General features: G+C 45.1%; 1 protein-coding gene across 4 annotated transcripts in view; it reads right to left on the bottom strand.

Moving 5' to 3' along the window:
* Positions 1 to 13664, bottom strand: part of rfwd3 (ring finger and WD repeat domain 3) — a 33784-nt gene that overhangs the window by 19631 nt on the left and 489 nt on the right. For all 4 annotated transcript variants that reach the window (XM_078211088.1, XM_078211085.1, XM_078211089.1 and 1 more), the window contains exons 2-5: positions 12968 to 13319; positions 4807 to 5015; positions 3276 to 3358; positions 1366 to 1590 (exon numbers count right to left, since the gene is read on the bottom strand). In XM_078211088.1, the coding sequence (XP_078067214.1) occupies positions 1366 to 1590; positions 3276 to 3358; positions 4807 to 5015; positions 12968 to 13317 (867 nt within the window). In that variant the 5' untranslated portion in view covers positions 13318 to 13319. The remainder of the gene's footprint in view (positions 1 to 1365; positions 1591 to 3275; positions 3359 to 4806; positions 5016 to 12967; positions 13320 to 13664) is intronic.

Genomic DNA, 13664 nt, shown 5'->3' on the forward strand with positions numbered 1-13664 from the left:
ATAAGGGATGACCTGATTAGAGTTCTTTAAAATTATGACCAGTTGCCACACTACCAGAAGGACGTGGAGGCTTTAGAGAGAGTGCAGAGGAGGTTTACCAGGATGTTGCCTGGTATGGAGGGGCTTAGTTATGAGGAGAGATTGGGTAAACTGGGGTTGTTCTCACTGGAAAGATGGAGGATGAGGGGAGACGTAATAGAGGTGTATAAAATTATGAAAGGCATAGATAGGGTGAACGGTGGGAAGCTTTTTCCCAGGTCGGTGGTGACGTTCACGAGGGGTCATAGGTTCAAGGTGAGGGGGGGGGGGGGGGTAGATTTAACACGGATATCAGTTTACACAGAGGGTGGTGGGGGCCTGGAATGCGCTGCCGGGCAAGGTGGTGGAGGCGGACACACTGGGAACGTTTAAGACTTATCTAGATAACCACATGAACGGAGTGGGAATGGAGGGATACAAAAGAATGGTCTAGTTTGGACCAGGGAGCGGCGCGGGGTTGGAGGGCCGAAGGGCCTGTTCCTGTGCTGTATTGTTCTTTGTTCTATGACAGGTTTTAACAGAGAAAATGTTTTCACTTGTGGGGAAGAACAAAACTAGAGGCAATGGAAAGTAGTCACCAACAAATCAAATTGTGAATTCAGAAGAAACTTCTTTACTATTAGAATGGGAGAAAGGGGGAATTCACTACCATAGACATTGAAGCGAGTAATGCAGATGCATTTGAAGGGGGGATTAGACAAGTACATGAAGGAGAAGGGAGAAAAAAGGTTATGTTGATAGGCTTGGATGAGTAAAGGCAGGAAGAGGCTGAAATGTAACATTAACACTGGCATGGACTGACTGAGCTGAAATGGCCATTGTCTGTGCTGTATACCCCAGGTAATTCCATGCAATGTCAAATATTGGCATAATGCCAGTGACATTTTCACTGTTGTTGAGAGATTCTCGGATGAACTTTGCTTCCTCTGTCATAGAACAAAGGCCATGCACACCATAAAACAAAATCGAAACTCTTTGCATCTCTTTTTGAAAAAGAACATTTAAACAATTCCAAAATGTTTTCACTCCACTTGAAACATCCCAAAGTTTTGGTGGACACTAAATTAAGTTGAGCAGCAGATCTATTTAGGGCTTTAGGGGAGATTATGGGTGACCTTCAGACCTCATTTCAAAGATCATTAAACTGTTCCATACATTCATCCCTCTTGCTGAAATTCAGCAAACCTATAGAACAAAAATGATATTAACCAATCCCAACTTCATCCGAGGTGGTTCAATTCACATGAGCAGTTCTCGTTACAATGAAATTCTAATAAAAATACGAATTGTCGATTTTGATCCCCCGAAAGCATGCCACCAAGTTACCTGTGGACATTTTCCTCCTCCTCCCCTCAGCCACTGGTAGATGCAGGTAGAGCCGAAGAGGTGGCCACAATGCAGAGTAGCAAGATGGTGCCCTCCATTAGTGCATGGCTCAAAGCAGATTGGGCATGAATACGCTTCATCTTCAGAGACTGTGTCAGTGGCTTTGATGCTTGCTGCATCTTCTTTCACATTTAAAGTGTCTTCGGAGTGCGAAGTCAGGCTTTCCTAAAGATAAAGCATTATTCAGTTATTTATGAAGACCCTGCTGAACCTCCATTACAGACCTATTTTATTCTCTCTTAGATGAAGTGTGACACAGAATGCTGGAGAATACTTTCCCAATGTTCTAATTATACATGTGACACTCCATGGGCATGATTATTGCTGGCTCATTAAATGAGAAAATACTCCTAAACCTCCACAAGCTTTATCACTATTCAAAACTGTCACTTATGTTTCTCAACTTCCCTGAACATTTTAATGGCAGTCCTGAAATTACAACAATGTGATGCTTCTGCTGGGATGCAAGAGGACTAACAGTAGCTGCTTCAAGTGCTTGTTCCAGTGGTACACCTCACTCAAGTTGGAACAAGCAAAGACCTAAAGAGACCAGTTTCAAGCAAATTCCCATGGCTTGCTTTCTGCTCTATAATGTCCTTCAACAATTAACATATTGAATCAGTCTTTTAACTTTTGAAACGCACTATGGGAAGAATAGGTAACTGATACAGTACAGCAGTAACCATATCATGTTTAATTCTCAGTAGCAGTCATTACAACCGTAAACCCATGCTAACAGTTGATTGACCCAAAGTTCAAAGTAATCTATGAATTTTCCACCACTGTTTCTTTTATTAATGCACCCAAGATTAAATAAAAATCATTTTATTTCAAGCTTGAAGCATGTTGCCAATTGCAACAAAACTAAACTGAATAGCAATGAAGCACAGCAAAAGACCACGGGCGGAATTTTCCCAACTCGCTTGCCATGGGAATCGCAGTGGGCGGGACACGGACCATGCAAAGGTCCATTGACCTCGGGCAAGATTTTCCGGTCTTGGGACGAGCACGGCCAGAAAATCCCACCCTGTGTCCACTTACCCTTGAAACTAGGTTTTGTGCTCAAGTCTCTGGAGTAAGACTTGAAACCACAAACTTGTGCATCAGAGGCAAGAATGAGCCACAGCTGACACCTTAAGCCTCAAGTTAAAAGCTCCGTCAGATATTGTTCACTGCATTACACCCCCACCCTGAAATTGACTTCCCTCTTCCCATTCCACCTTTCAGTTTGCCTGCACACACTCAAATACACAGGCCTTGCAAACCACTCCATAAAAAGGTGCCACTCAGCGTACCATCGATTTTACTCAATCCGCAAAATATTGCTGTTAATTATGCAAATTTATGTCTTTGCATTTTGTGACCAATGCTCCGTCTAATTACTTTATCGGGGGAGCAAATACTTGAAGTGGGCAGCAATGCTTTTGTTGCTGTACAATGATGTAGAATAGAGGGAACAATGTTTGTTACAGGAATGTCAATATGCTAAGATATTAAGCCACCATATACTATACACATACTTGGAGATAACGGTTCATCACCAATAGGTCGCCAAGTGGGAGTACCTAACATCAGAACTGATCTCACACAACACAAGCAGCCCTATCGTGGTTGATCTAAATCTTAACTTCATTTTCCCACCTTGATTCCATATTCCTTCATATCTTCATTGAACAAAAGTATCTGTTAATCTCTCATTTTTGAGAATTCAAGAATGCTCATTCCCGATTAACTGTTCCCAGTTAATTGCCATTGAACCCTTCCAACCAGATCTAAATGAGTTATAATGCATAACGGAGATTTGAGGTTGTTCATGGGATAAGACAATTATAATTTCTGAAATGCCCTACCTGCAGGTGTGCAGACTGCACATCTTCAGCCTCGACATCCTGAGCTGGTATGGGGTTGACCAGAATGGGAGCAGTAGCAGGGGCTGCAAAAGTACAGAATACTTATGACAAAACTTTGTGTGTACAAAGAAGTGGGAGTGTCAACAGGGCCATGAATAGGCACAAAAATAAGCATTTGCCAGCACCCATTGATCACTCACCATTGAAACGTACTGCAAAACACTTCCACACCATCATTATTAAATGCCCAAGTAAATGCCATTTGTTTTGGGGAAAACTGAACTACAGAATTCACTTTAATACAACAAAACTAAGCCGCATCTGCTGAGGTTTTAACATTAACATTTTATACAAATTCACTCTCAGGATATGACATCACTTGCAAAATACACTAATCCTGCATTATAACAGTTCCTTTAACATCCCCAGGTGGTCTTACAGCAGCTTACAGACAAATTAGAGTGGTTAACCTGTGGAATTCTCTATCACAGAAGACTGTGGAAGCCAAGCCACTGAATATATTGAAGGAGGGAATAGATTTCTAGACTCTAAAGGCGTAAAGGGGTATGGGGAGAGAACTAGAGTATGACGTTGATAGAGGATCAGCCATGATCATACAGAATAGTGGGACAGGCTCGAAGAGCCAAATTACCTACCCCTCCTCCTATTTTCTATGTTTCTAATAATCAAAAAACTTGGGAATACTGTATTACAATACAAAAGATATGTGCAGATATTGAAAAGGGCTCATCAGAGACTTGCATCTTCCCTAGTGGAAGCCAGCTACAAGATAGACATGGTAAATGATACGAGTCTAAAAAGGTAGCTGAAGGGCATAAATACTGAAAAAAAAGAGAGATAACTTTAATACTCTTAATTCAAAAGTATGCCAAAAGGATGAAACATCCTATTAACTTAACTGTTGAAAGCATGACCTTGGAATAATCAAACCGTGGTTAGTGCTAGGTCAGGTGTAGTTAGTTTTGATATTCAATTGGCTTTGAAGTGTGTTTGAATTTTTTTCATGTTAGTGTATTATCACAAGTCATCCACCAAGTACTTCAAGTAGATTAAAGCAAATTGCATTTTAAAGTGTGAATTGAATCCCCATTCATTCTTCAATTAAATATTCATATATATGTCACCTTTCACAAGTTGAAAGCAATAATAGCCGATGTAGCAGATATGTGGTGAGCTTGTTGCTACACTTGCAAGGTGGCATGTCACGCGTACACTCAGTTTAGCTGCAACACTTGGCTCTCACCTCTCTGATCCAGATATCCTTGAGCTGCTGCATTGGTGGATGCAGGACATCAAAAGCAAAGTTCTATCCAACCAACTATACCAATTCCTGATCCTGCACTCAATGCAGGAACCAGCATATCAGAGAACGGTAACACGGAAGAAAGTTAGAGGCATATGAAACCCTCAAAGATGCAAGTAGAATTTATACATTTGGGTTGATTCTGCTACAATAAGTTGGTGAAACTGGTGAGTCTTCATGACACTTAAGTGAAAATAACTTACTCACCCGACGAAGCTGCTGCAGACTCATCGCCCTCATACTCATCCTCTATCTCTGTGGTGCTGCCACTCTCCTCAGACTCACTGATATCAGTGCTCAGATCGGTACTTGAATCTTCACTGCTCATCTCATCTTCCCCATATTCGGCTGCTAACCTGGCTGATTCTGTGCGTTGCTGCCTGTTAACCCGGAAGTAGTTGTCCAGCGCTCCAGACCTGGAATTAAGAAAGTTGCACATAGGTTACATTCCATGCTCACCAGATGCCAACAGGGGATAAAAGCGTTACCAGCTTTTTCACAGGAGCCTCAATTCAACTACTACTAAACTGGTGCAGTTACATTTTTTGACCTTCACAGCAACGGAAAGGGTTTACCTGCCATTTGGGAGCTCAAAGAGTTACAAGGCCACTTGCTCTGTATGCAGGATCACAATGCATTAACATGCAGCACTCTCGCAGCAAAATGCTCTTCCACCATGTACCAGTCAGTTGCAATCTGCCCAAACAGCAGAGTCCCAGTGCCGTTGCTTCTTTTTAAAAAAAATCATTCCTGGGAAAGGTAACAGAATGGAAAGGCTACTGAACTAATAATCTGATGCCTTGACGTCTGAGGTCACAAGTTTAAACCCGACAAAGCAGCTGGAAGAATTAAATTAATCAAAATTTAATTGATTCAAATCTGAAATAAAATGCGAGTCCCATTAACAATCATGAAACTACCAAACTGTCATAAAAACCCAGCTTATTTACTCATGTTCTTCAGGAGAGGAAGTCTGCCTTCCCTTCCCAGTCCGGCCTCCTGATATCTCCAAATCTACAGCAATGCAGATGACTCTGAAATGGCCTAGCAAGCCACCCAGGTGTATCAAATTGTTACAAAAGAAAAACACAAGTGCATCTACACTACATGGTCTGCAGCGGTTCATCACCCACCCACTGAAGGGCAATTAGGGGCAGGCAATAAATACTGTCCGAGTCAGCAATGTTCACGTTCTAAGAATGAATTTTTTAAAAAATGTATCACAATAAATGTTGGCATTTCCAGTGACACTTGCATTTATTTTCCCCCATTCTGATGTATTACTGGCTAGGCCTGCATTTAGTGCCCATTGCTATTTCTCTCGAGAAGATGGCGGCGAACCAGCTCCCTGAACCACTAATGTCCATTTGGTAGAGGTACATTCATCGTGGTGGCAGGAGGGAGTTCTAAGATTTTGATCCAGAGTCAGTGAAGGAGCAGTAATATCATTCCAATTCAAGGTGACATGTCCATTGCACGGAAACTTGCAGGTGGTGTTCCTCCGCACCTGCTGCACTTGCTCTTCTAGCTGGTAGAGATTGTAGGCTTGGAAAGTGATGTCAAAGGAGTCTTTTTAAATTCTGTACTGCATCTTGTATATGATACAGACTGCTACCACTGTGCATCAGAGGTGGAGGGAGTGAATGTTTAACAAGAACAAGGAAAGGTACAGCACAGGAACAGGCCCTTCGGCCCTCCAAGCCTGTACCGATCATGATGCCCTAACAAAACTAAAGAAAAATCCTTCTGCCCTTACTCGGTCCGTATCCCTCTATTCCCTCCCTATTCATGTATTATCCAAATGCCTCTTAAATGTTGCAAATGTGCCTGCTTCCACCACCTCCTCTGACAGCACGTTCCAGGCACCCACCACTCTCTACCTGAAAAACTTCCCCCACACATCTCCCTTAAACTTTCCCCCTCTCACCTTGAATCTGTGCCCCCTTGTAGTTGACACATTCACCCTTGGAAAAAACCTGACTATCCACCCTGTCTATGCCTCTCATAATTTTGTAGACTTCTATCAGGTCTCCCCTCAGCCTCCGTCTTTCCAGTGAAAACAATCCTAGTTTATTTAACCTCTCCTCATAGCCAATACCCTTGAGATCAGGCAACATCCTGATGAACCTTCTTTGCACTCTCTCCAAAGTTTCCACGCCCTTCTGGCAGTGTGGTGACCAGAACTGCACACAATACTCCAAATGCAGCCTAACCATGGTTTTATATAGCTGCAAAATGATTTCCCAACTCTTGTACTCAATGCCCCGGCTGAAGAAGGCAAGCATGCCATTTGCCTTCTTAATTACCTTAACCACCTGTGTTGCCACTTTTAGGTAAATGTGAACCTGCATGCCCAGATCCCTCTGCATGTTAATATTCCTAAGAGTTCTGCCATTTACAGTATAATTCGCACCTAAATTTGATCCTCCAAAATGCATCACCTCATATTTGTCCGGATTAAACTCCACTTGCCATTTCTGTACCCAAGTCTCCAACCTATCTATATCCTGTTGTATCCTCTGACAATCCCTGGCACTGTCAGCAACTCCAATCTTCATTCGCAAACTTACGAATCAGACCCATCACATTTTCCTCCAGATCATTTATATAAACTACAAACATCAGAGCCAGCACCGATTCCTGTGGAACACCACCAGCTACAGACCCCCATTCTGAAAAACACCTTTCCACCGCTACTCTCTGTCTCCTATAATCAAGTAAGAAGTCTCACAACACCAGGTTAAAGTCCAACAGGTTTATTTGGTAGCAAATACCATAAGCTTTCGGAGCGCTGCTCCTTCGTCAGATGGAGTGGAAATATGCTCTCAAACAGTGCACAGAGACACAAAATCAAGTTACAGAATACTGGTTAGAATGCGAATCCCTACAACCAGCCAGGTCTTAAAGGTACAGACAATGTGGGTGGAGGGAGCATTAAACACAGGTTAAAGAGATGTGTATTGTCTCCAGACAGAACAGCTAGTGAGATCCTGCAAGTCCAGGAGGCAAGCTGTGGGGGTTACTGATAATGTGACATAAATCCAACATCCCGGTTTAGGCCATCCTCATGTGTGCGGAACTTGGCTATCAGTTTCTGCTCAGCGACTCTGCGCTGTCGTGTGTCGTGAAGGCCGCCTTGGAGAACGCTTACCCGAAGATCCAAGGCTGAATGCCCGTGACTGCTGAAGTGCGCCCCCCCACAGGAAGAGAACAGTCTTGCCTGGTGATTGTCGAGCGGTGTTCATTCATCCGTTGTCGTAGCGTCTGCATGATTTCCCCAATGTACCATGCCTCGGGACATCCTTTCCTGCAGCGTATCAGGTAGACAATATTGGCCGAGTTGCAAGAGTATGTACCGTGTACCTGGTAGATGGTGTTCTCACATGAGATGATGGCATCCGTGTCGATGATCCGGCACGTCTTGCAGAGGTTGCTGTGGCAGGGTTGTGTGGTGTCGTGGTCACTGTTCTCCTGAAGGCTGAGTAGTTTGCTGCGGACAATGGTCTGTTTGAGGTTGCGTGGTTGTTTGAAGGCAAGAAGTGGGGGTGTTGGGATGGCCTTGGTGAGATGTTCATCTTCATCAATGACATGTTGAAGGCTCCGGAGGAGATGCCGTAGCTTCTCCGCTCCGGGGAAGTACTGGACGACGAAGGGTACTCTGTCCACCGTGTCCCGTGTTTGTCTTCTGAGGAGGTCGGTGCGGTTTTTCGCTGTGGCGCGTCGGAACTGTTGATCGATGAGTCGAGCGCCATATCCTGTTCTTATGAGGGCATCTTTCAGCGTCTGGAGGTGTCTGTTGCGATCCTCCTCATCCGAGCAGATCCTGTGTATTCGGAGGGCTTGTCCGTAGGGGATGGCTTCTTTAACGTGTTTAGGGTGGAAGCTGGAGAAGTGGAGCATCATGAGGTTATCCGTGGGCTTGCGGTACAGTGAGGTGCTGAGGTGACCGTCCTTAATGGAGATGCGTGTGTCTAAGAATGCAACCGATTCCGGAGAGTAGTCCATGGTGAGTCTGATGGTGGGATGAAACTTGTTGATGTCATCATATAGTTGTTTCAGTGATTGCTCACCATGACTCCAAAGGAAGAAAATATCATCGATGTATCTAGTGTATAGCATCGGTTGAAGATCCTGTGCGGTGAAGAAGTAACCTATAACCAAGCCAGTTCTGTATCCATCTAGCCAGCCCACCCAGAATCCCATGCGATTTTAGTTTTTGTACCAGTCTGCCATGTGGGATCTTGTCAAATGGCTTATTAAAGTCCATATAAACTGCATCCACAGTCCTTTCCTCATCAATTATCTTTGTCACCTCTTCAAAAAACGCAATCAAGTTGGTGAGAAATGACCTCCCCCCTACAAAACCATGCTGCCAGTGACTAGTCCATTTTCTTCCAAATGTGCATATATCCTGTCTCTCAGTATCAGGGCGGCACGGTAGCACAGTGGTTAGCACTGCTGCTTCACAGCTCCAGGGTCCTGGGTTCAATTCCCGGCTCGGGTCACTGTCTGTGTGGAGTTTGCACATTCTCCTCGTGTCTGCGTGGGTTTCCTCCGGGTGCTCCGGTTTCCTCCCACAGTCCAAAGATGTGCGGGTTAGGTTGATTGGCCAGGTTAAAAATTGCCCCTTAGAGTCCTGAGATGCGTAGGTTAGTGGGATTAGCGGGTAAATATGTGGGGGTAGGGCCTGGGTGGGATTGTGGTCGGTGCAGACTCGATGGGCCGAATGGCCTCCTTCTGCACTGTAGGGTTTCTATGATTCTATGAGTATCTTCTCCAAAAGCTTCCCCACCTCTGACATCAGGCTCACTGGCCTATAATTTCCTAGAATATGCCTGCTTCCTTTTTTAAGCAAGGGAACAACATTGGCTATTCTCCAGTCCTCTGGAACCTCGCCTATGATCAGAGAGGATATGAAGATATCTGTTAAGGCCCCAGTTATTTCTTCCCTCGCCTCACGCCGCAACCGGAGATAGATCCCATCTGGCCCGGGGACTTGCTTATCTTAATGCAATTTAAGATTCTCAACACTTCCTCCTTCAATATATTGACATTCTCTGGAGCGTTCACACATCTATCCCTGACCTCAACACCCGTCATGTCCTTCTCCTTGGTGAATAATGATACAAAGTATTCATTAAGAATCTCACCCACTTCCTATGGCTCCACGCATAACTTCCCTCCATTGTCTTTGCTACTCTTTCCCTTGCTACCCTCTTGCTCCTAATATAGGCATAAAAAGCATTGGGATTCTCCTTAACCCTGTTTGCCAAAGACATTTCATGGCCCCCTTTAGCCCTCCTAATTCCACATTTAAGCTCCTTTCTACTTTTTACTCCTCAAAGGCTTTGTCGGTTTTCAGATGCCTTGACCTATCATGCTTCCTTTTTCCTTAGCTGAGAATTTCCCTTGACATTTATGGTTCCCGAATCCTGCCATTTCTATCCTACGTTTTTGCGGGGACATGCCTGTCCTGCACTTCAATCAACTGACCTTTAAAAGCCTCCCACATGCCAGACATGGATTTGCCCTCAAATAGCTGCTCCCAACCCACATTCCCCAGTTCCTCTCTAATTTGGATGTAATTGGCCCTTGCCCAATTAAGCACCCTCACCCGAGGGCCCCTCTTGTCCTTATGCATGACTACCTGAAATCTTATGGAATTATGGTTGCGAAGCTCAAAATACTCTCCCACTGAAACATCCCCGGTTGGATTGGCAACATACTGTATCAAAAGGTCCTCCTGGACATATCTAACAAATTGTTCTCCATCCAAGCCCCTGGTTTTAAGAGAATCCCAAGTTAGTCACCCACCACAACTACCCTGCTTTTTTCACACCTTTTCAGTATCGAACTGTCTGCTCCTCTGCCTCGTGCAGGCTGCTGGGAGATTTTTAGTACACTCCCAACATTGTGATTTCCCCCTTCCTATTCTTAAGCTCCACCTGTAATGCCTCACTACAAGATCCCTCCAATGTGTCCTCCCTCAACACAGCTGTGCTGTGCTCCCCAGTCAGCAATGCAACTCTCCCACCCCTTTTGTCCTGTCTAAAACAATAACAAGTTGATGGATGAAGTGCCTAGTGGGCTTTGATGGTTCAAGCTTCTCAAGTGTTGTTGGAGCTACATTCATTCCAATCAAGTGGAAGGTATCACACTCTTGATCGTGTGATAGTGAGTTGCTGGTTACAGAACTCCCAGCCTCTGACCTGCTCCTGTAGCCACGATATTTAGATGGCTGGTCCAGTTCAATAGTAACCCCCAGGATGTTGACAGTGGGATAATGTTTTAGAATGTCATGGGGTGATGGTTATTGCCTGGCATTTGTGTGGCACAAGTTTACTTAGCACCCCAAGCCTCAACTTTGTCCAGGTATTGCTGCATGTGAGCACACACTGCCTCAGTAACTGAGTTGCAAATTGTGCAATCATGATCTAACATTATGTTGTAGGGAAGGTCATAGATGAAGCATCTGAAGATGATTGGGTCTAGGACAACGCCATGAGGAACTCTTGCAGCAATGTCCTGGACATGAGAAATTTGGCCTCTGGCAAACACAATTCTGTGTGTTAGGTATGATTCCAACCATTGAAGATTTTCTCCCATTCCGATTCCCACTGATTTCAATGACAGCACTATCGACAACACTTCCATTGTTAATAACAGAGTGAACTAAAAGGGTGGTAATTGGCTGGATTGGATTTGTCCTGCTTTTTGTAAACAGGGTGTACCTGGGCAATTTATCACATTGCTGGGTAGATGCCAGTGTGATAGCTGCAACAGGAAGATTGGTGAGGACGAAGTCAAGTAGATATTTCCCTCTTGTTGGCTCTCACCACCTGCTGCATACCATGTCTGGCAGATATGTCCTTCATTATTCGGCCAGCTTGGTCAGTAGCTGATGGACATTGATGTATTCCCCCCCGCCAGAGCACATTTGGCGCCCTTGCTATGTCCAAGTAGTGTTCAACGTCAAGGTGATGTACCATCAGCTGAGAGAGCAGTTGGTGATAATCAGCAGGCCATGAGACATTATGGGGTCTGGAGTCAATGTTAAGAACTTCCAGGACCATTCTCTCCTGATTATATATTACGGCCCCATTGGTTGTTCCTGTTTTATTATTCTTTAACTTTTCAGAAACAGTGTGATACACCCGGGTGACTTGCTAGGCCATTTTAGAGGGCAGTTAAGAATCAACCATATTGCTGTGGATCTTGAATCATATGTACACCAGACCAGAACAGGAAAGCAGATTTCCTCCCTGAAGGACATTAGTGAACCAGGTGGACTTCCATAGAATCCCTACAGTGCACAGGGAGGCCATTCGGCCCATCGAGTCTGCACCGACCACAATCCCACCCAGGTCCTATTCCTGCAACCCGACCTATTTCCCCTGTGAATTCCCCTGACACTAGGATCACTGTAGCAGACCAATCCACCTAACCCGCACATCTTTGGATTGTGGTTGGAAACCGGAGCACCCGGAGGGTACCCACGTAGACTTCTGCAACAATCCTGTAGTTTCATGATAATCGTTAACAATGACAAGCTTTTAATTCCAGATTTATTTGTTGATTGAACTTAAATTCATCCAGTTGCCATAGTGGGATTTGAACACGTCTCCAGAACATTAATCTTGGCACCTTGCCTAACCCATCTCTACAATGTTCCCTAGCTTACATTCCTAACCTGTGAAATTTCCCACCTTCATCCCACCACTGACAGACCTATACTGCTGCAGTGGCCCAATACACCTGGAACTTTCACGAGGATGGAAATAGGATTTTAGTTTGCAGGTTTCTAATGTCACAACTGATATATACAGAGGGTGAGACAAGCAGCAGTTCTGAAATGCATGGCTCACTTCCTTCTTTAGCCTACTGGCTGAACATAGATGGGTGGTTTCCAATCTAAATACAACCTATCCCAGAGCAGGAAAATCACTGAACTTGAGCATTAAAAGTATGTTATTCAGAATGACCAATTCCCACGACAGTATTCCTTGCCTAAAAAGTTGGTGGCAAGTGTTACTGGGTTTAGACAGTGACAGACCAGTGCGACAAAGTTTCCCATGAGTATACACAAAAGTACAACGTAGCACCCTGATTTCGTCAAATGAAAATACAATTCATTGGGATTCCAAAATCCAACCACAATTTTTTACAGTATAGCTGGCCATTCAGCTGGATCATGGATGCGGTGCTACCAAGTGGAAAGGTAGACTGAAAGAACCAGAGCATTAGATTATTCACCTGGTCAAAGGAATATTGAAGTAAAAGCAATTGACCTGAACCTAATGCTTGTTAATACTAGAAAATCTAGTTGGTTTTATGTGAATTGTCACTGGACACCAAGTTTCAGGGTTACCTGGATGATGTAGATCTCTGGGAAGCACTTGCTCCCAGCTGACGACGGCCATTCCGTCTCATTTGCCTGCGCTGGTGCCCAGGTCTTTGCCCAAGAGAAAAGTGCTGCGCCACAGTTCTCAGCGCCCCTTGCAGTCTTTGAAGTTCCTCGGTTAGCAACGCTGCTTCCAGTCCACCACTGTGAGCAGTTGAAGGGGCTTCGGTTCCAGATGGTGCCCCTGCCTCCTCGCCAATGGGGGCAGTACTCAATCCAGGTACTGTTGGCCTCGAAGCTGGATCATGGAGAGTCAATTGTGTAGGCACAGCTTCCTCTTCTGGCTGCATATCCACATCAATTACTTCTTGAGCCATTCCTAGAACAGAGAGCAACAGAGATCAGCCAGTGGGAGGTTGGCAAGGGGGAGTAGGGGGAGGTTGGCAAGGGGGAGTCAGGGGAGGTTGGCGAGGAGTCGTCGGGGGAGGTTGGCGAGGGGGAGTCAGGGGAGGTTGGCGAGGGGGGGGGGAGGTTGGCGAGGGGGGAGTCAGGGGAGGTTGGCGAGGGGGAGGTTGGCGTGGGGGGGAGGTTGGCAAGGGGGGAGTCGGGGGAGGTTGGTGAGGGGGGAGTCGGGGGAGGTTGGCGAGGGGGGAGTTGGGGGAGGTTGGCGAGGGGAAGTCAGGGGGAAAAAGAGAGTTTGGGGTCTGCAAAAGGAGCTGAGTGG

The sequence above is a fragment of the Mustelus asterias genome, chromosome 4 (assembly GCF_964213995.1).
Source record: "Mustelus asterias chromosome 4, sMusAst1.hap1.1, whole genome shotgun sequence".
NCBI lineage: Eukaryota > Metazoa > Chordata > Chondrichthyes > Carcharhiniformes > Triakidae > Mustelus > Mustelus asterias.